Source organism: Oryzias latipes, chromosome 9 (assembly GCF_002234675.1).
Source record: "Oryzias latipes chromosome 9, ASM223467v1".
Taxonomy (NCBI): Eukaryota; Metazoa; Chordata; class Actinopteri; order Beloniformes; family Adrianichthyidae; genus Oryzias; species Oryzias latipes.
In genome coordinates, this window is record NC_019867.2 from 15686215 (window position 1) to 15706672 (window position 20458).

General features: G+C 38.7%; 1 protein-coding gene across 3 annotated transcripts in view; it reads right to left on the reverse strand.

Annotated features, from left to right (window-relative positions):
• The window catches only part of fam172a (family with sequence similarity 172 member A), a 143737-nt gene that overhangs the window by 41473 nt on the left and 81806 nt on the right, over window positions 1-20458 (reverse strand). For all 3 annotated transcript variants that reach the window (XM_004072645.3, XM_011479289.3, XM_011479290.3), the window contains exon 9: window positions 10515-10631. In XM_004072645.3, coding sequence (XP_004072693.1) covers window positions 10515-10631 — 117 coding nt within the window. The remainder of the gene's footprint in view (window positions 1-10514; window positions 10632-20458) is intronic.

Consider the following 20458-nt stretch of genomic DNA (forward strand, 5'->3'; position numbering starts at 1 on the left):
AATATTGATTGAGATTTTATTGAGTGACATAATAAATAGGGCAATTGTTTGTAGTTTGTAAACTGAGTGATATTTTTAAATGGTTTTAAAAATGAGACGGAAGATGAAAGGCGAACATCAGGGACTGCTGATTGGATGGCGCGGGAACCTTTTCGTTTACCTTTTCTGCTCCTGATCCATCATTATTTGAATAAAGAAAAATGAAGCTTTAGTCTTAAATTATTTTATAAATGTCCTCCTTCAGAAAAATGCTAAAGAACTTTTTAAAAACACAATTTTAATTGGAGTTGGTCCTTAAAACATCATAGCCAGTTGATTAAAAGCTAACAGAATGTTAGCATGAAAAGATTCCCATTGACAGATGGCAGGAATGTCAGTTTTGGACATTAGTGTGATAAATATCTTTGAGGGTCTGAACTCATCTGTGTTTTTTGTTTTGTATTTTCCAGAATACCAGACCTCACAGACACTTCTGTGGGTATCTTCTCAGTTGTCGTGGTGATGCTCCTGATGCTGCCGTCAGTGGTCCCACACATCTGGCTGACTAATCTCTTCTAACTCTTCGGGGACATCTATGCTCTGGACCTACAGCACCCCAAAAAACTTGAACTTGCCTTCATATTTATTCAGAATGCTGTCTTGAGCCTTGAGGACAGCAAACCACTGAAAGGACATTTATTGACGCTGAAGAATGTTTCGTTGAGTGAGTCTTCCAGAATGGACTATTTGTTGGTTTAAGTGTTATGTAACTAATGTGTTTTGTTGTGATCATTTGCTTTTTCTGCCGTACAATACAAAACCAACTCTTTTTGTCAATATGTTGTGTGGCACTCTTATAATGCAGTTTTATTGCACTGATTGTTTCTTCATCCTCTTGATATTTGTGCTTTTTTTTTAAAGAGCAATTAAAAAAAGTGTATTAAGCAATCACTATTGTGTGGCCTTCACGTTTGTTGGTTTTTATCAATGTTGGCCTTTAAAATGTAGTGGGGCAGTATCAATATCTCTGTTTAGAATACATTTTAAGCTGAAGAATTTTAAATATTTTCAATGCTACAAATTTAATGAGTTAAAGAATTTATAAAGCATTTGAGTGAATTTTACATATTTTATGAGTTGAGTAATATAAAAATATAGTTAGTTAAAGCGTTTTTTAGTTGGAAAATATTAAAAACTTTAAGTAAATAATCTCTCTTTTATAAGTTGAGGAATCTTAATATTTTTTATATGAAATAATACAAATGTAAGCCAACTGACAATATGAATTTTAATAAATGTTAACTTAAAAGTTTTAATAATATAACTTAACTGTTGCGTAATCTGTTACACAATAATTTTTAAGTTCAGTCAACTCGCTAGGGATTACAGTGCAGACGCTAACATGAACCAGCAAGAAATCCCAAATTAACAGACTTGTGGTGTGGAAAGGTATGTTTTTCAGCTAGCAGTAATAATCAAAGTATCCGTTCTCTGTTTCAAAATGAGATTGCCACAAAACCGTATGTTATCTCATACTGGAACAGCTTTGGATGTAGAATTCAGTGGGAAAAGGTTTGGACCCTGCCACAAAAGTATTTCATCACCAATAAAATCAGAGAAATTTCTTTCAAAATTCTTCACAAATTTTATCCAGTGAAACATTTCTTTACTAAGTTTAAAAAAGATCTGGACATAAACTGTTCATTCTGTCATTCCTCACCAGAAACTGTGCCTCATCTTTTTTGGTTTTGCTCTTTCACTCAACTATTTTGGAAAGATGTGATACATTTTATAAGAACTCATCAATGTGAAGATTATAGATTATTTTACGAGCATATTATTTTTGGATATTTTACACAAGAGAGACTTAATGCAGAAAAAATATATGTAGTTAATTTACTTATAATTATGGCTAAATACTTTATACACAAGTGTAAATATGCCAACAAAAAAACCGTGTTTTATGTTTTTCAGAAAGAAATGGTTTTGTATGTGAACAGTATTAAATCTTCCACTAACAAAAAAGCTGTCAGAACAGTTGAAACATGGTCTCTCCTGAAACTTTAACAGATTCCTTTGCCTTATTATTTTTGTTTTCTTTTTGCATAACCTGTTTTACATGGTTATCATTATGTTTTTTTTTTTGTTCATTCTCATGGCGAACGTGAAGATTGTATTTTGCACACAGTGGAGTTTTGTGTTTGGTATTTTGTATGTGCAAGATATTGTTAATAAAGTTTATTTTAAAAAAAAACGAACCGGCAAGAAGTAGCCACGGGGGTCCTGCAGCCATCGGAACCTTAACAAATATTTCATCTCCACCTCACCGTTGCCTTTTTTAAGAAATGACAGCTGGTTTTCCCACATTTATATGTAGTTATGGATCGAAAACAAGAGGAATTTGTTTTAATGTAAATGCGTGTTCCAGCGTCTACAGGAAGTGTCGCCCATAATTCACGCAAAGGCTCATGGGGGCTAGGAATAAGGTGGATACGGATTTTCTGTTTCGGTGGCACTTCTATTACCATTATTGGTATTTGAGACATTCCTTTGTGCCTCTAGAGATGCAGACAGATTTGTGACCACTTGAGGTGAAGATAAAATATTTCTTAAGGTTCCGATGGCCTTCTTATTGGTTCGTGTTAGCGTCTGTTCAAAATGGGAGGTGGCGGCCTCTCGTCCAATCAGAGCACGAGAAATCATCTGCCTTCCGTTTCATGCAAAGTGCCTTCCTTTTCATTCAAAGTGCCTTCCTTTTCATGTAAAGTCACTTCCGTTTCATGCATACTCCTCTCTCACACACACATATAAACTCTTCCTCACACGTTCATATATACTTGTCTTTCACATACATACATTCTTTTTTAAGAGTGACAATGAGAGTGAGAATGTATGTATGTGTAAAGTAATATATATGCATGCGAGAGAGAGAATATATGGATGTGCAAGTGAGAATATATGTATGCGAAAGAGAGTATATATGACTGTGAGAGCAAGAATGTATGAATGTGAGAGAGAGAATATATGGATGCGTAAGAGAATATATGTATGCGAAAGAGAGTATATATGACTGTGAGAGCAAGAATGTATGAATGTGAATGGTTCAGAATAAATAATGTCTTATACGGCCCCTCATATCAGACAACTTAAGGCAACTGTAACTGAATAACTAGTGGAGAAAAGGAAGAGCTACCTACAAGTATTAAAAATCTGAGCTTCCAAAACTTTGTTGTAAAACAGCGTGTTCCGCTGGTATTTCTGTCAATAGAGTCAAAACTTTAGAATGCAGTTTGGTTTATTACCTAAACATCTTTTTTGAAAGTAATAAATGCAGCCATTTTCAGATAAAATCTTGGAAAAACTGGGGGTTATTTGAAAAGGTGTGTTTAGAAAATATGAAAAACATGCATTAGGAAAAATTGAATAATGCTCATCTCTTTTGAAGATATACCCTGTCTGGTAAGAACCCACAAAATAACTAGGGGGCAAAATGCATCTTTCCATTTAAATGCTAGATATACCTAGTTAAGTTCCCTGTATATTCTTAACGTCTGGTTCTTTCAAACATAAAAGCAACCAGGGGATGCAATCTTCTGCAAAGATTAGTCAAGCTGAGAAGTCAACAAGGGAAATAGTAGCAAAATCTAGTATGTTTCTGATATTTTGCCTTACTGAGATGTGTTCTCGTTGGAGGCTTGCTTTAAGAGGAGAACTGTGTGGAGCAGCGTAGAAGAAGTAGGGCTCCTTGACTGCTACATCAAGTGTCTCATTGTATCTCCTTTAATTCATTCAGGCTGTCTGGAGAAAGATGTCAGCTGGCCTGTGAAGCAGAGGACTGAAGGCGGCTGGAGAGTGAAAGGAGGGAATCTTTAAAGCACCCTCCCCTACAATTCCTCCATCACCACCATTATAAGCATGGAAGCCAAGGTCTGAATAGATTTGTCAAGGCAACAACTCACATGTGCACACAAACTCTTGCATAAATGCACACACACAACACAAAGCCCTGGAGCTGTGGGAGACCACAGGCATAACAGCAGTCACATAAAGGCAAGGCCTGCTGGCTGGGATTAGAGAAGGACAACATGACAAAAGGATGCCACATCACATCGGCTATCTCTGATGCATCACATCATCACTTCAAGCAGCTTGTCCACCGATCAATGGTGCCATTGAACAAAAGGACAACAGTGAAATAAACGTGTAAACAGATCTAACTTTTCCTATAAGCCTGCAGATCTATGCATGTGTTTCTTTATGCTTCTAATACAAACGTGCTTGGGTGGTTAGTCTTGAAATGACCTTAGCACAAAATCTTTCATTGCAATAAAACATACTTATTTTAATATGCCTTCAATAAAAAGAAAATGGGGTAAAAATGATTATTATTGTGGAGTGTATTGGTATCTCTTGTGGACGAGACATAGGTGCCAAAAACAGAACTTCTTTAAGGGATAGTCTAAGAATAGTTATGCCATTATAAACATTTGTGCCATCTTTCTGTTTACATCCAATGATGACCGGCTAGGGTGACCGTTTTGGTCCAGTTTTTTTGCTCTATAGATTGAGGAAAGGCAGAGCGAACGGAAGCTCAGTTCGATTGTTAACGAACTCAGACCACCTTGCAAGATGGGTCCGAGAACGGTTCTTGGTCCTGGACCAGGGTCTGCTTGGGTGTATTCAGACCGAAAATTTGTTCCGGCTTATCAGGGGAAACGAACTCTAGTTCACTTAAAGCATACCTAATGTGTTCAGTCTGAATACACCCTTAATTCAGTTGATCAAATTCAACAATTGATTTCTTTTGAGGAAATGTCTTTTTGTTTATTCTTTAATGTAAAAATGCATTTTTTTATGGAAGTTGCTCTTTGTTTTTCAGTTTTAATCACAAACTAAGCGACAACAGCTTTAAAACCAAATTAAGTTGGTTTTAGATTTCAAATTTGGCAAATACATTAATATTTAACAGTCTGATGTTGAATTGGAAATTAAACTGGACTTTGAAGTTTTGAACAGATGTTCCATTGTTTTTGAGGTTGTCTCTCTTATTCCCATACTCTCACATCACTACCAGTCATGGTAGAAAGTCACCCAAACTGAGTCTGCTTCTGCAAAAGGTTTCTTCCTATTGTTCCACAGAGGGAGTTTCAGTTCTGAGGGTCACTAATCACTTTTTGTGTACAGGGAAGTCTACTAGACACCCTTCTGCTAGTCACTTAGATAGAGTATTGTTAAAATAAAATTAAGCACATTGGAACAAGCTTGGTTGTGAATTGGTGTTTCATAAGTAAACTTATATAAAACTAGATTGAATTGCAATCACTTTGATGTGTAGCTCAGCAGCGATAACCAACACTAATAGGATGGATGACAATTAATACTCAAATGTCCATTTAGATGACATCAATTAGGATGAAAAAAAAAACCCTCACCACTTATGTCTTTTAATTTTTCTCACGAGTTGTTCCTTTTGCATGTTATTAGAAAGCATGTTTCTACGGTGATTGTGTCCTCTTTAGAAGCTTATCAGCTCCTTATTTGAGAATTGTTTGGATCATTGAGGAACACAAGTGGGAACTTCTGAACTAAAAGAGCAAATCTTTAAACAAGAAGTACTTCCAATAAAGGTACTCTTAATATTTACGATAGTTCACTTGAACGTTACAAGAAGGACAACATCTATTTCCAGTCATATACATTGAGTTAAGTGAGCCCTAGAATGACATATTTATCTCTTATATCAGGGCACACAAGACTGAAAACATACAGCAACATGAAAAAAAAAGTTTCTGAACTGAAACACATTCAGCCTGCACCCTAACTTTTCAGAAATAAGTCCTAAGGATCAATTTTTTGCTCACTGTGAGAATCTCTTTCCCATCTCCTCCAGGGGTTGTATAATGGATCAAGATACTTTATTCATGACCACAGTGACACTCTGTGAGAGAATGCTGTGCGTGTATGATTGTGTGTGTATGTTCTGGGCAGGCCACTAGAGTGTGACAGCAGGCCAGCACAGTGACAGGAGACACCTTGGAGACTGTGACAGGTTGCCAGCTGTACACCATCATTTGGAGCTCCCATTCACACTTGTTTCTTCTCACCATTTAACTCTTCTGTGCCTTTTTATGCCATTTCTTCAACTCATCAATGCCCAAATTTATTCAAAAAGCATTTCTGAAATCAAAATTGAGCGCAAGAGACTTTAATCGATGGGGGACCTTTCTGTGTGGAGTTTGCATGTTCTCCCCGTGCATGCGTGGGTTTTCTCCGGGATCTCCGGCTTCCTCCCACTGTCCAAAAACATGCTTCATAGGTTGATTGGCAACTCTAAATTGTCCATAGGTGTGAGAGTGAATGGATGTGTGATTGAGGATATTCCACCCTGCGACAGACTGGCGACCAGTCCAGGGCATCCTGGCCTACGCCCAAGTGGCCGGGATAGGCTCCGGAAACCCCGTGACCCCGAAAGGGAAAAACGGTCAAGAAGATGAATAATGTGCAAATAAGATAGATAAATAAAAGTTTAATGATGTCTACAGATGTACAATTAATGTTACTGAAACTTAAAGCATTGCTTAGAGTCTTTCATAATTGTAGCTTCCGCCACTCTCACAACTGCTTCCTACACCATTTGCACATTGGCAGAACAGAAGTAGTTTACATTTGCACTACAAGTGGATTTGAAAGGTAAAATGTGATGTTTTTTTAACGGGGTAGTTACTCTGCAACGCAAATGTACTCCATCACTTTCTCCAGTTATACGCCATTACGTGTTTTTAATGGGCTTCTTAAATATGACATAGGTGCACAGTGGGGGAAAAAACAGAATAACCTTTCAATGTCGTACTTCTGCAGACGGTAACAGTGCCTGTACCTGAAACTGTGTTGTTGGCCTGAAACAGTACAGCTCCACTTGCTGAGGCTGAGCCCCAACACCTTGTTGTTGGCAGTTGTCTCCGTGGTACTTAAGGATGCTAAATAAATAAATAATATCTATTTTTCCGGAATTAAAATACATTAAAGTAGAAGGGACTTTATCATTCTTGGTTTCTAGAGTATCCCCAGTCAAAATGAGGGCAGAAAGTGGGAAAGTTATATGAACAATGATGCACAGTTGACCACAAGCTGGTATCTATTAAGAAATGCCTGCATGAATGGATATGAGCAAACACTGTGTTTACTGCTACTGTTTACTGCACACAGTTTTATAAATGAGGCCTCAGACGTGTGTGTTTATCCAAGAGTGTTTACTGTAATGTACTGTATGTTTAAAAGAGAAAATGTAATAAAGGTGGAATAGGCCCACAAGAAGCTCCAAGCAGATCCTTAGCCTAAAGTTATCCTTCTGTAGCACAACTTGATACTATATATAGCCATCCAGTAAACAGGCTGGGAACTGGCACAGGAGACACAGCCACTGTAAAGAGCCCTAGAGGCTTGAGCTTGGGCTGTTCAATCCCTCTTTGTCTAGATAAATTAACAGTGTATAGAATTTAATGACAATTATGTTACCTAAAAATACCACACTTATAGACCTGAATTGTGCAGTTGCATGGGTATAACAGACTTTATTACAAATTTCTCTGTGCGGACAAGCAGTAAGAATGTACAAAGTACGATTGTGTTTTGTGACTGTAGAGCTGTCATCATTACAAGGTCACAAAGGGATGAACAAGTGACACAAACATGTTTGATGTTGTTTAGGGTTCATGCTTCCAGCTGATCAATGCACAACTCTGTAGGTATAATCCCTTAGAATGACTTCTTAAAGGTTACAGGGAATTCAATCTATGATGTCAGTCTTTGAGTCAAGACAGCACCCTATGTGAAGACCAGAAGTCACGTCCACAATGTGTTTTTTTTTTTTTGCATGCTTTGGTGTGACAATTTTGTGTACAGATTTCTTGGACTCTATAAACAAATTATTTATTGCTGATGATTTAAATGGAAGTGAGGTGCTTTAGCAACCATACACAACGAGTAAAGTTGATGAATTAATGAAAAATGAAAGATACCAGTATAAAGGAGTATCTTTTCTAATATCATCTTCTTTCTCTTTGAGTTTTGGATAATATTTAAGGTGCCAGATTTGTGGCTTGGAAAAAAATGGGGTAAAAGGTGTTAGAACAAACTGGGGACTGTATAAAATTGTATGTTTTTCTGTGTGCTTGTTTGTAACCAAAAAGCACTTTAAAGGGTGGCAAAGAGCAGTGTACATGTATGTGGCTTGTAGCGAAAAAGCACTTTGGTCAACTAGAACAGAAGTGTGGTATTTAAATCCACTTTACTATTTCAGTCAAGATCTCTAAAGGAGAAAGTTTGCCTGTGTTCTTAACCCAAACAGACAGTGGTTCCTACAGGGAGGGAACCCAGAAATTGTTGTAAAAACATCTTTAACTGTCCCTTCTTCCATATAACCCCAAAGTTTAGCTTCCTCCCTGACCATTTCTTTAGTGTCAAAAAAAGAATTGCCAAAAGGAAGTAACAAAAGATCACCCAGTCAAATATCTACGTAACTTCTTTTTAGAGCAAACATCTATATGAATGTATTTCAGGAAATACCTGATCATGTTCCAAGCAAGTATCAGAAATGAAAAAAGTGTGCTTTTAAAAGCAAATTTTTAGGTGTCATCGATAATGCCAGACAAACTGGTTTCATAATTTCCGATGCTACGTAGCTTTTGGATTAATATCTATTTTGATTTTTTTAAAGCCTTAGTCACAACTGCTGTTACAGGTGGATACGAGCTGTCTGTAGTTGTAAAATGAGCAAACCTGAACGGGGTACGCAGGAAATAGCAAAGTCGTAGACGACTCGGTGAGCCCAGGGAGTAAAAGAAAATTAAGGGTGAAGTTGCTGAGACATGGGGATGTCGTACAGACTTTTTATTTTTTTGACTTCCCCAAATCCTGCGTACTCCGCAAAGAGCTCATGAATGCTGTTCACATGAAAAGGGTGTGCTCCTTGTGTGCGGCCTGACTATTAGAAATTAGGAAATCACACAACCAGCGTGTAGTTTGTGTGGACATCCTGGAGGGTGTCATACGGGGACTTACGCATAAAGTGCCCGTCCGCTGGGTGCAGCATTCACTCTGGGTCAGTAAGGGGCCGGTGTCCACTCCTTACAAACGACTGGAGTGTGGTGTAAAAGTACCATACGACAGCATGCCAGTACATCATAAGTGAGTGCAACTTACATTGGCCTATTGTATGATACACTTTCCACGCGCACAACAGTTGTATGCTCCATTATCAACTACCGTATGTCCCTTAAGGTGGCCGTATGAAGCTCAATGGAACTGCAAGACACACCCTTAAGATGTGGCTGCTCCTCTCCATGGTCACAGACAACCTATGAACCCGTAGCACCCATACAGGCTACCCCCATAGGGGTGCATGTGACTAAAGCTTAGCTCTAGCCCTGCGTCAAAGTGAGGGACAATCCTCTGTGACCTCCACAGGACAAAAATGTCTTTGGGTAAATTTTGAGCTTATATTGCTATTAGAACAAAGCTTTATAGCTCACAAACAGCAAAGACTTTTTTCAAGGGCTTAAGGTAAATTAGTTAGCACTATTTCCTCTTAATTAAACAGACTCCCCTCTTCATTCACCCAAAAAGGACAGTGGGTTAATGAGTATGACAGAGGGAATCCTTGCCTCTGTGAGTGCACTGTGAAGGTTATTTCATATTTATTGTTTTGAAAAATCACAAACAGAAAATCACTTAACATTTCAATTATAGCAAATAACCTAGCACAAATAAGGGGCAAGAGCGACTTTCAATCACATACACTTTAAATACACTACATAAACTAAAGAAAAGTAATGCACTTGAACATACACACAAACACACAAGGATTGAGAAGTGGAGATGAGGGAAAATAGGAAAACAAAAGGCCATGGATATAAAAGAGAGTGTAATACAAATGCAGGAATGGATTAAGTGTGTGTGTGTGTGTGTGTGCGTGTGTGTGTGTGTGTGCACGTGACTGAAAGAGAGACACACAGAGAGATAGAGAGAGCACATGACATTTGCATCTATAGCTCTCCAGCAGCTTTGGTCTTCGCTGGTCCTCATCTGTATGTGCATACTGAGTGAGCCCAGGTGATGCATATGGCACAGAGGTCACACCAGAAAGGGCAAATTTTGAAATGAAGCCAACACAAAAGCACATGAGCACGTGCATTCTGTCTTGCACGCGTCCAATATAAGCACATGTGAGGCAAATGCATGCACAGCTGCATACGCAGACACTAGAGGGGTTAACTGTATCAGCTTGGTGAATGGAAAAAATAAAAAGAGTGTGGGCTGGTGTAACAAGAGAAGGCAACTGTCTAAGACTTCTAAGGCTGGCTGTTAGTCACAGGGACCTGTGAGGGTTACTAAGGTTAAACAGGGAGAAAAAGAAAGAAAAAACTGAATTTACATGATGAGTTATAAGCTAATGGATGGTCCCTTTGTGAAGTCTGCAGGGTTTTATTTCTGCTCTGGGATGGGACTTTGTATTTATGCATGCATATTCATCTTACCTGATGCATCCAGTCTTGTGTTCCTTTGCTGGTGTCCTGTAGCCAAATATTGTGGCTGGAGTCAGTAAGAGCAACAGCACACACTTTGTTCTTCACCTGAATCTCCCTTTGATTCATCTGACAAAAATAAAAAAAGCAAAAGAAACTTGCATTAGTTCCTGCATGTTAATAACTTGGCATCTGCAGGTAAGTGGCAAATATAACTTTGTTTTGCTTCATGAAATAACAGAAGTAAATTTAATAAGAAAACAATTTATGCGATAGCAAATATTTGTTAAATAAAGAAAAAAATGAACAATGACATTCTTGTGCCAGTTGACTTTTCATGAAAGCAAAGCTCAGTAGACAGCTTTATAACCTGAGGACACAGATTCAACCTAGTCTATAGCATGATGTTAAAAAGTGCAATATGAAAGAGCATTGCTCCACTGTAGCGTGTCCTTGTCACGCTCTGTGCAAATACCCTTCCCTGCGAACATTCCTATACCTTGGTTCCCATTCTTAATACCCTTTTCCTTCACATGTCACAAAGACACGTGGCGTTTTCTAGCCAGCCTCCCTATCCCCTCTCTGAATGCCAACACCAAGAAAAATGTCACACAAAGGACTTGTTACTGCACTGCAATAGACTCCCCACACGGCATTTCTGACCCAAAGGAGCGCCGTGGGTTGTGAACAAGCTGTTGAAGTAAAAAGGGGGAATAAAAAGGAGAGTACTTACAACGTTAGGTTAACAGTCACTTACATTAGATGTTTAGCGGAGCAATGCACAGACTGGTTATTCGATTAGGGCTGCAGATGAACAGCATATTTTGTGACAATGACAATGACAATAAATGACATAAATAAAGTAAGATTTTAAATTACACTGGCATGTAGTAAAAAAAATCTTATATCCTGTTTGTAACCTCTGAATTTTTGTTATACTATTGTCGCATTGTTTTGAAACAGTTTTAAACTATTTACCTTTTTTAAGTCGACTTTCCTTATACATGAAATTACTAACTAGAAAACTAAAATAAATCTCCTGACTCCTGTGACATTACTCCTTCATTACGACAGGTTTCATTGCTGCAGTGCTGACAAAGACACCCAGAGAGCAGCCGTAGTTTTGGAGTTAACAAGTAATGATTCCTGGAGAGAATGCTCTTTGCAGTGTGGCCCTAAACCACAGTAATTTTGACACTCTCTGTGTCTTGTGTTTTACAAGCCACAATGACAACTGTGGTTAGCTGCATACTGAACACATAATCCAACTTGCACCATAATTTACAAACAGTTGGTGTCGTGAGGCCATGAAGATATAAATCTGAGATGTTTTATGATCTGACTCATCATGTTAGCTTGTGTGTTAGTGTTTGCTTTGTATTGTATTTGCAGAAGTTAAAATGTGCTAATTCCACATGCAACTGCAGACAGCAGTTTTTACAAGAGAGGAAGCCAGATGTTGTGGTCAGTTGTGTATCGGACAGAGAAAAAGGGAAGAAATTTGTGGAGCAAACATGAACACAAAACAAGACTCAGAAAAAAAATCCTAAAGGAGAAGATGGAGAAAAAAAATCCCAAAAACATTTATGAATGCCACTTTAAACCTTCATGAGAAGAATCCTTTATGTTCTTCGACAGATAAAAAAAAATAAAGTTAGACCATCTGGTCAACATCCAAACTTCATCCACAAACCTAATGGTATATTTCATAGAAAGAGAAGTTTTTGCATGACTGTGTGCCCCCAAGTCACAGGAACTCTCATTACCATCCATCCATCCATTTTCTAAATCCACTTAATCTCGGGACATGAGGATTGAGCAAGAAATCAGGATCACAAGGTTGCTGGAGCCTATCTCAGCTACTGTTGGGTGAAAGCAGAGAACATCCTGGACAGGTCGCCAGTCCGTCTCAATGTCAGACAATCACATTCTCACCTAGCCACAATTTAGAATCATCAATTAATCTATGAAGCATGAAACCGGAGAGCCCGAAGAGAACCCGCTCATGTACGAGGTAAACATGGAAACACCACACAGTAAGGTCTCCGGATTTGAACCAGGGCCTTCTTGCTGTGAGGCAAGAGAGCTAACCCCCACACCAATGTGTAAACCCCTAGCATCACCAATAATCAAAAAAATTATGATATCAGTAAACATTTGGCCAAACTTTATTAAACAAATAATATTTAAAAATAGTTTTCCAAAAAACTTGTCCACGTTTGGAGCTGTTTTCAGGTTTGTGTCTCTTTAAGTATTTTCCCATGGAAAAACCTCCAGTTATTTTTATTTTGGTCATGAGTTACTTCATTTTTGTAAAAGACAAAGATGCGATGTGTGCAGGCTGTATGTAGACAATGAAAAAAAAAACATGCCTATTAATCATGTTTATTTATCAGGACATGGAGTTGGAATTTGCAACAAGACATCATTTAACAGCATGCTAAGCTAATCTCTGGTAGAGATAAATACCTTATTTCTCTCCTCTCCCTGTGATGCTCCCTTGCTCATGACTGCTTCGCTGAAGCTACATCTAAACACCAGCAATAATAAAGACAATTATTTAGGCCTTTGATAATTATGTGTCAAAGACAGTGAAAGCCACAAGATAATTGGGCAAAAACTGAATGGTAATCCACAATGGAGTTCCCTGCGGGGAGACAGGCAGACTCATCCCTAGAAAGAATGCAGCGCAGGAGAAAAGAGAGAAACAGGCAAAGAGAGAAAGATGAGAGCTCTTTAAGGGGTCTTGCTCACTGTCAGACAGTTGATGTGAAAAGCCACAATTATACGCACACAGTGAGTGCAAATGGAGAACAGCAAAAAAAAGAAAGAAAAGAGAGAGAAGAAAACAAGGGGACACAGGGAAAATGACAAAAAAATTAACAAGGAAAAAAAAAAAGAAAAATACAGAGTATTAGTGTGGGCAAAGAATGGGCAGGGGCTAGCAGAAAGAAGTAGAGTGTGTATTTGTGTGCACGTGTGTGCGTTTGAAAGAGAGAAGCACCCTATGAAGATGCCAGTAAAGAACAAGGCTTATAATGTGGCTGCGTGGTTTGCTGCCAACAGCCACAGATAATCTAGGACTACCCACTGAGAACTGAAGCGCTGCTTAAATATTTGATTGATTAACTGTCCTGTTGCTGCCAGAAAATAAGAGGAGAGCATTGGAGAAGCCAGGGCCAACACAGAAAAAAAACAAATAAACAAACATGTATGTGGGTGCACACCGGAAGATTTGAAAGCACATGGCAAACTAACACACATACACCCCCAGAAATCCCTATCCGACAACATTGAAAAAGGGCACAAACAAACAAGCTTGAGCAGACTGAAAGCATGAGTGGGCTATGTGGTAGAGTCTAAGCAAGAGATAATTTGGACGTGGTCTTGTTGCAGCGCAGCGTTCAGTCCGTTTACCTTTACTATTTGGGGCAAAAACACACACAGCGCGCTCCTATCTGTTCATCCCTGGCTGTGAAAACATAGGCGGTTGGCCCCCCACGCTCTAACACCCTCCACAGGAAGAGACAACACCGGCGCTTCCTGTGGCTTTGAAGCGGCGGCCCCAGGTCCCCTGTCTGTCCCTAGCTTCCTTTGTCTTAACCACAGGAAGGAAGCCCTCTCCAGCACGAGGCCAGAGGCCTCCAGGGAGCAGAAGGGTGTGTGTCTGAGTATCTGCGACCTTTAATGGTGGAGAGTGTGCGGCCGTTTTCCCCACAGAGGTCATGTGCATTTACTCACAGGGATTTTTTTCCCCTCTCCAGTGCATGAACTTTGTCAATGGCGAGGGAGGAGAGGTGGAGCGAAAGAACAGGGAAAACTGCAATAACTTCCTCCTCTTTTTCCTCTTCCCCCTCGTGGCCGTTTGCCAAATGCACGATGAAGAGAAGACGAAGGGTGAAGGGGGCAAATTGCTAAACTGTTTGAGTGACAGCACCGAGCACTGGGTGCTGGGAGGCGGCGAGGGACCTCGTACGGGTAAAGGAGAACTCTACGTGTGCAAAAGCATGTGAACCATGTATGTTCGAACAAACACAAGTGCAGACACACAAACCAACGTTAGAGGGGTGGTGAGGAAAAGGAAGGCCAATAAATATTTACTGACGCAGCAGAGGTGGAGAATGGTTGTCGACTGTTGGAAACAAAAGGCAGAGGATGAGGAGCGGTGTGCCAGGAAACCTGCCGTCTGCAGGTTCTTTGCCCCGCTAGTGCCCATGGAAAACAAGAGGAAGACAGAAATAGGAGATAGGACAAAGAGAGAAAGGGAAGAGAGAATGGACAGAAGAAGGAAAGAAAGTACTGACAGATGGTGCTGTCAGTGGGAGAATATACTGACTTTTTTGTATTTCAATTGCAAAAAACTGATGCAGGCCTAATTTAAAAAAAAAAAAAAAGAAAAAGATTTTTTTTAGTCATTCTAATTGTGTTATTATTTTCCCCCCAACAAAGGAACACAAGCTCTGTTTAGTGACCCCTCACAGCTGGACTTCACTTCTCAGCAATTTTACTTTAGTAGCTTTTTCTCTGTGGACTACTTAGATCTAAAAAAGCCAAGCAGCAACGATAACAAAACAACAGCATATCATAGTTAGAAAGTCAGAATTTAATTACCCTCTCATTGACATTTGCACAGTGGTAAGTGATAATCACAACAATTGAATCAAATTGACTTTTTCAATGTAAACTGTTGCTACAATCATTAAGATGGAGTTTGGACTTGGAGCTAATTTGGGGCCTAGCAAGTACAAATATTGACTACAAAGAGTTTTTGTGTGGCAACAATTTAGGCAATCTTTTTTTTAGTGTTTTCAGTATATTTTGTGGAATTTGTCTCATGATGGATGACACATGTATAATAAACGGAGCTTACAATAGCATTTCTGAGTATTTATTTATCCAAATCAAAGTTATTCATGAGCACATGAAAAAATAGAGTTGGGAAAAACTTGTCCGGGTGAAATAGAAGCTACTACGGCAACCTACAAGCCCCTGCTCTGCTCCATTCTGATGCATCCACTTGTAGACAACTTGATCCATGTCCGTCTTTGTTTTCCTCATCTGAGTTGACAAATGGCTTAAGACTGTACGACTGGATAAATCTAATATTGCTTGACATTTTTGTTGCACCGGTAATGTTAGGTTGGGGGCATGACATGCTGTAAGCTAACAGGGGAGCGTGTAAACAGATTGATGTCGGTAAGTGGGGGAAGGCTTACTTTGTACCAAAAATCCTGCCCACAACTCAGAGCCTAATTTCTGATAAACTATTGCCACTCTGCAACAACTATGTCTTAAAAACTAACACAGTTTTTATCTTATTTTATTTTGTTTTAGCTAAAATCAGCATAATCATAACTAACAAACCACTGGGAATGCTTTTACAATAGACTTTAAAGAATAGGGATTGCTAGAATTATTATTTGGTTTTAAAAACTGCAATATTTAGTGATCATAGTTTTTTTCTGTCCAAAATAAAGTGGAAAAGTCCTTGTTTTGTATTAAGACCAGCTGTGACCACCTCATCCTTCTTGTCTATATTTTACTTTTGTTCTAAAAGTGCGTCTTTTGTCTTTCTTTATGTTTCCTAACCCTCCGGCAATGCTATAAAATAGAAACCTAACCTCAATATTTTCCCTTACGGTGCTGGGAGTTGCTGGCCCATTAAATCTTCCTTCCCATGTGTCAGCTTGCACATTTCCTCCGTGAAATTTTTGTTTAATTAAACTTTCTTAATGATTTATACGCTATAATAATAGCCATAAGTATTCCAGAGCAGGTTAAAGGGACAGCCTTTAAGTGTACATCAGGGGATGACCCTGTTTTAGCATAGTTTCAGTTGGGTGATTCTAGACTTGAAATGAGGATGGATAGGCTGAGGGAGAATGGGACTGACGGAGGGAGGTAGTGAATGAGAGGTCCTAACGAGGGTGGGTGGAGGAGGAGGCTGAGACCTTTGTGTTGTAACTCAGGGTGATACATCACTGAAAACCAAGGACTTGCTGGACCCCGGCAGGGAAGAGACAGCTCACTGCAGACGGACAGATACACATGCACAGCGCACACAAGCAGTAACCGGCAAAGGAGACTAACACAAAAACGTTGACAACTTCAGCCTTTATGGGCAGAAAGAAACGCACCAAGAAACCAAAGGAAGGGGGGGGGGGGGGGAGTAGAAATTTAATGAAAACAGCAAAATTACATAAATAACAGACAATAAGAAGATCAAAAATAAATAAATAAATAAAATCGAAACAACAAAAAGGAATATTCTGGGACACATGCACACGCAGATGTTTGCTCTCTGCTGCCTCTCTGATGGTGAGGCTGATATGATTGCCACTTAGGAAATTAGTGTGTTTTCACACCACTCTGGGCTCTGCCAAAGCTAATGTGTTAAATATCCATCGGGTACTGCTGTCCATTTCTAAGATACACAGACACATGCAGCCTCAGGGGCCAATAAGCACTGATTCCTTGTACTAACCAGAGCCCAGAGTCGGCATCCAAGCCAACACATCTAAATTGGGGTTTAGTGAGAAAATTTCACAGGGCAATGACGCAGAATCTTAACTAAACTTTTCTAAATTTGTTTGGAGTAGGTTTGTAGCACAGCTAAAATTTAACTATGGTGTCACTTTTGCGCCTCTAGTAAAAAATAATAAAAAAATGTCTACTTGTTAATTCTTGAAATAACACTTTTTTTGCATCTATGTTACACACGTTCTTGTTTATGCCTCCAAAAATTCAACACAAAGTTAAAGCTCCCGTAGGTGTTTTCAAAAGGTATTTATCACATATTTTGGGGAACTGTTTTTCACCTTAGATGAGTGAAAAGAAAGAGAAGAAAAATTAAACCCAAATAAATGTGGATTTGCCTTCTGTCCCGCACATGAATGGAAAGTGAGGTGTAGTTACTTGTAGTGCTCAAAGCTGAGAACTTTGAGAAAAGTTTTGATAAAGTTTTGAAATTTTTTTGGTGGGGAAAGCTGGACAGACAAGAAGAAGGTTAAGGAAAATGATGATAAATGTTATTGCATATAACAGAAGAAAAAAAATAATAAAAGAAAATGGAGAAAAGAAGGGATGGCATTTCTGTGAACACCATGTTCCAAAGAGAAAACTACAAAAAAAGTCTACAAAAGTTAATGGCAATATATAATGGTCTTGAATTAGCTTCTCATTGCTACTAGCCATTATTTAAAGTCATTTTCAGAACAGAGAAGATGAGTGAGAAAAGGAAAAAAAGAGAAAGAGTTGTCAATGTAAAAAAGGACAAGTTGCAAAAAACTGCAAGTAAATATACCCCAAAAAATTATTTATATTTACAATTCTTAAGGCAAACTTTCTTTATGTCTTAAGTGGTTTCAACAATATGATGAGAAACAAGTGTATGGTCTAAAACAGCAACAGGAAAATTAACTATATTTTCAATTGACCCTTGGATGGACGATATTTATTCAAAACAATTAAATTAAAAAAAAAATTTTTCACCCCTTGACGCCTATTGATGCAGATATGCATCAAACAATTTTGGCTCTAAAATTACCTTAATATTGGATCTACATGGAAGCAAAAACATATGTGATTTTTTTTTAATAGCTGGAAATAAATTCCGACGTCAAGCAACACTTGTTTCAAAAATTATTTAGAAAAAAAAATAACAGTGGTTTTTGAGATATGCGTGAATCAAATTGATGGAGATTTTTCATCATTCTTATTTGAAAATTAAAAAGACAAAAACTTTGTAGTTTTTTTTAAGAGTAATTTATAAAAAAGATTTTACATAGCAACAACTGGGTTGTTTTTTTTTTGAGCAAAGAACATTCCAATTTCAGTTGTCATTAGAGTTTTGAAAAATTCATGGAGACTATTTCGACAATGAATTAGAAGCTAAATTTAGCAAAACAAAGCAAACAACATTTTGCCCTTTTTAGAAGATATTGTTGATTAAAAACAAATGCTGAGAGGAACATGAGGTGTTCAAATACACACATCGAAGACACAATTCAGTACAAAGCATATTATTAATCTTGTTAAAAAAAAAGCAATTAAATCAAAGTGGTTTAGACCCTGGAGCTATGAAGACCGCCAATTTTGCTGGAAATGCCACTGAAGATTACAGTTGGGTTTGTGGATTTCATGAACCCTCTTTTTGATTAGGGAGTCAATTATTTCTTATTACTAAAGATGCTATTTTAAAAGACCTTGTCAGTCAATCATATTAAAAGTCCTGGAAAAGCGTGAATAAACCATTAAAAAATAACAGTGGTTGGAAGTGTGCCTGCGCGAGCTGATGCCTCACTGACCCTTTTTCTAACTCAAACTCCTTCTAGTAGCAAAATTACATTTTAACTGTTGAACCTCTGTCAGCTTTTGCCTGCGCTTGGTAATTAGAGCACCCAGAGAATGCATTAGAAGATAATATGTATTTATTTGTTTATTTCTGGGACAGGGGCTGAAGGTACGTTTAGATGTAATTATTATCTCGAAATTTTTTCAATGATGCTTCTTAAGCTGTACAAGTCACTGTGTATGCAATGCCCATTCATACTGAAGGGCAAAAGATATACACGGTGTGTGCGTGTTGAATCCTGACAGGTGAGCAGGGCCCACTTCTCCCATCTTTTTGTGCTATGTTGGGTTCGACCCGTCTGAACAATAAGGCTGCGTTATTGTGCCCAGCCTCAACCTTCTACCAGCAACAAGCTGCATGCAGCAGAACTGCCAATTAGCACCGTCAAATGCAACTCATCCGTTGTCTGTTGGAATACATTTAAAACAAATATTAAAAGAAAATGGGGGAAAAAAATCAGTTAGTCTTATATATAACCCAAAGCAGGAGAAGACTAATGGGTGTATGGGAAATAAGGATCTGATCACAATGCAGTGTGAGCTGTACATAAAAGACAAAGAAAAAAAGGGAGTAAAACTTTGTTTTTGCAGAAGTGAAGCAACCAAAAGTGGGAGAGACAGCAAATATAAAGACTTAAATTTATTTATTTTTATTTCCTTTAACTAGGAGCTAGAGCAGATCATTATTTGAGCACGGTTTCACCTTCAAAAGGCAATTAAGGTCCCTTTTCTCATTCACAAGACTTGGAAAGAAAGGACCCAGGCTCCTCTAAGTTTATTTTGTTTTTATAACAGGCTAAAACTCACCCAAACTCCCTGTTGTGGTTTGGCTACCTTTTGTCTAACTTATAGGCAGCTGAGACATTACGGGTTGACCCAGTATGACATGGTAAGAGAGACATGGGAGGGGGGAGCCTGTCATAAAGAGAAGGTCTCTGAAGGCCGGAGGTGAGCAGAGGTTACTGTGAGATGACTGCCGCTCGTCTCGGTGCTCCAAGCCCTTTTTATTAACCCACACCCCTAGGTTCAGCAAACAGTAACGGGGGGGTGGAGGGGTGATGGGGGGTGACATAGTGAGGGCAGGGGAATGTAGATGGGTGTAGTGCCCACCAACTACCCTCTGCCTGCTCAGGTTCCTGTCTGCCTGCCTGATTGCAGATCTTTGTCATGCTTTATAAACAAGGGACAGCTTTTAAAGGAAATGCTAGCACAAACAGGGGACTATGCACAGAAGAAGAAAAAAATAAACCTTATATGACAACCAAAAAAGGAAGATTGTTAAAAGAAATGAGGAGTAACAAAGGACAGGCAGTGCCCCCTAGTGTTTTCATCAAAGAGAACTCAAACCATACCAACTGGCCCATAAAAAATCAAATAAATCAATAGAAAAATTAAACGTGAAGAGGCTAAATATATGAAAAAATGTATTTATGAAAGGCACAGGAAGGGGTATTGGTAAGAAAGAGGGGGCACAACAATAATGAAAGGAAAGAGAGAACACAGAAGAAGATGCTTTTAGTTATCAAGAAAATAAGAAGAGGGAGTAGCAGGTGGGTCTTGTATGAAAGCCATGGCCAGGGGTCTGGAGAAATCCCTCATAGCCT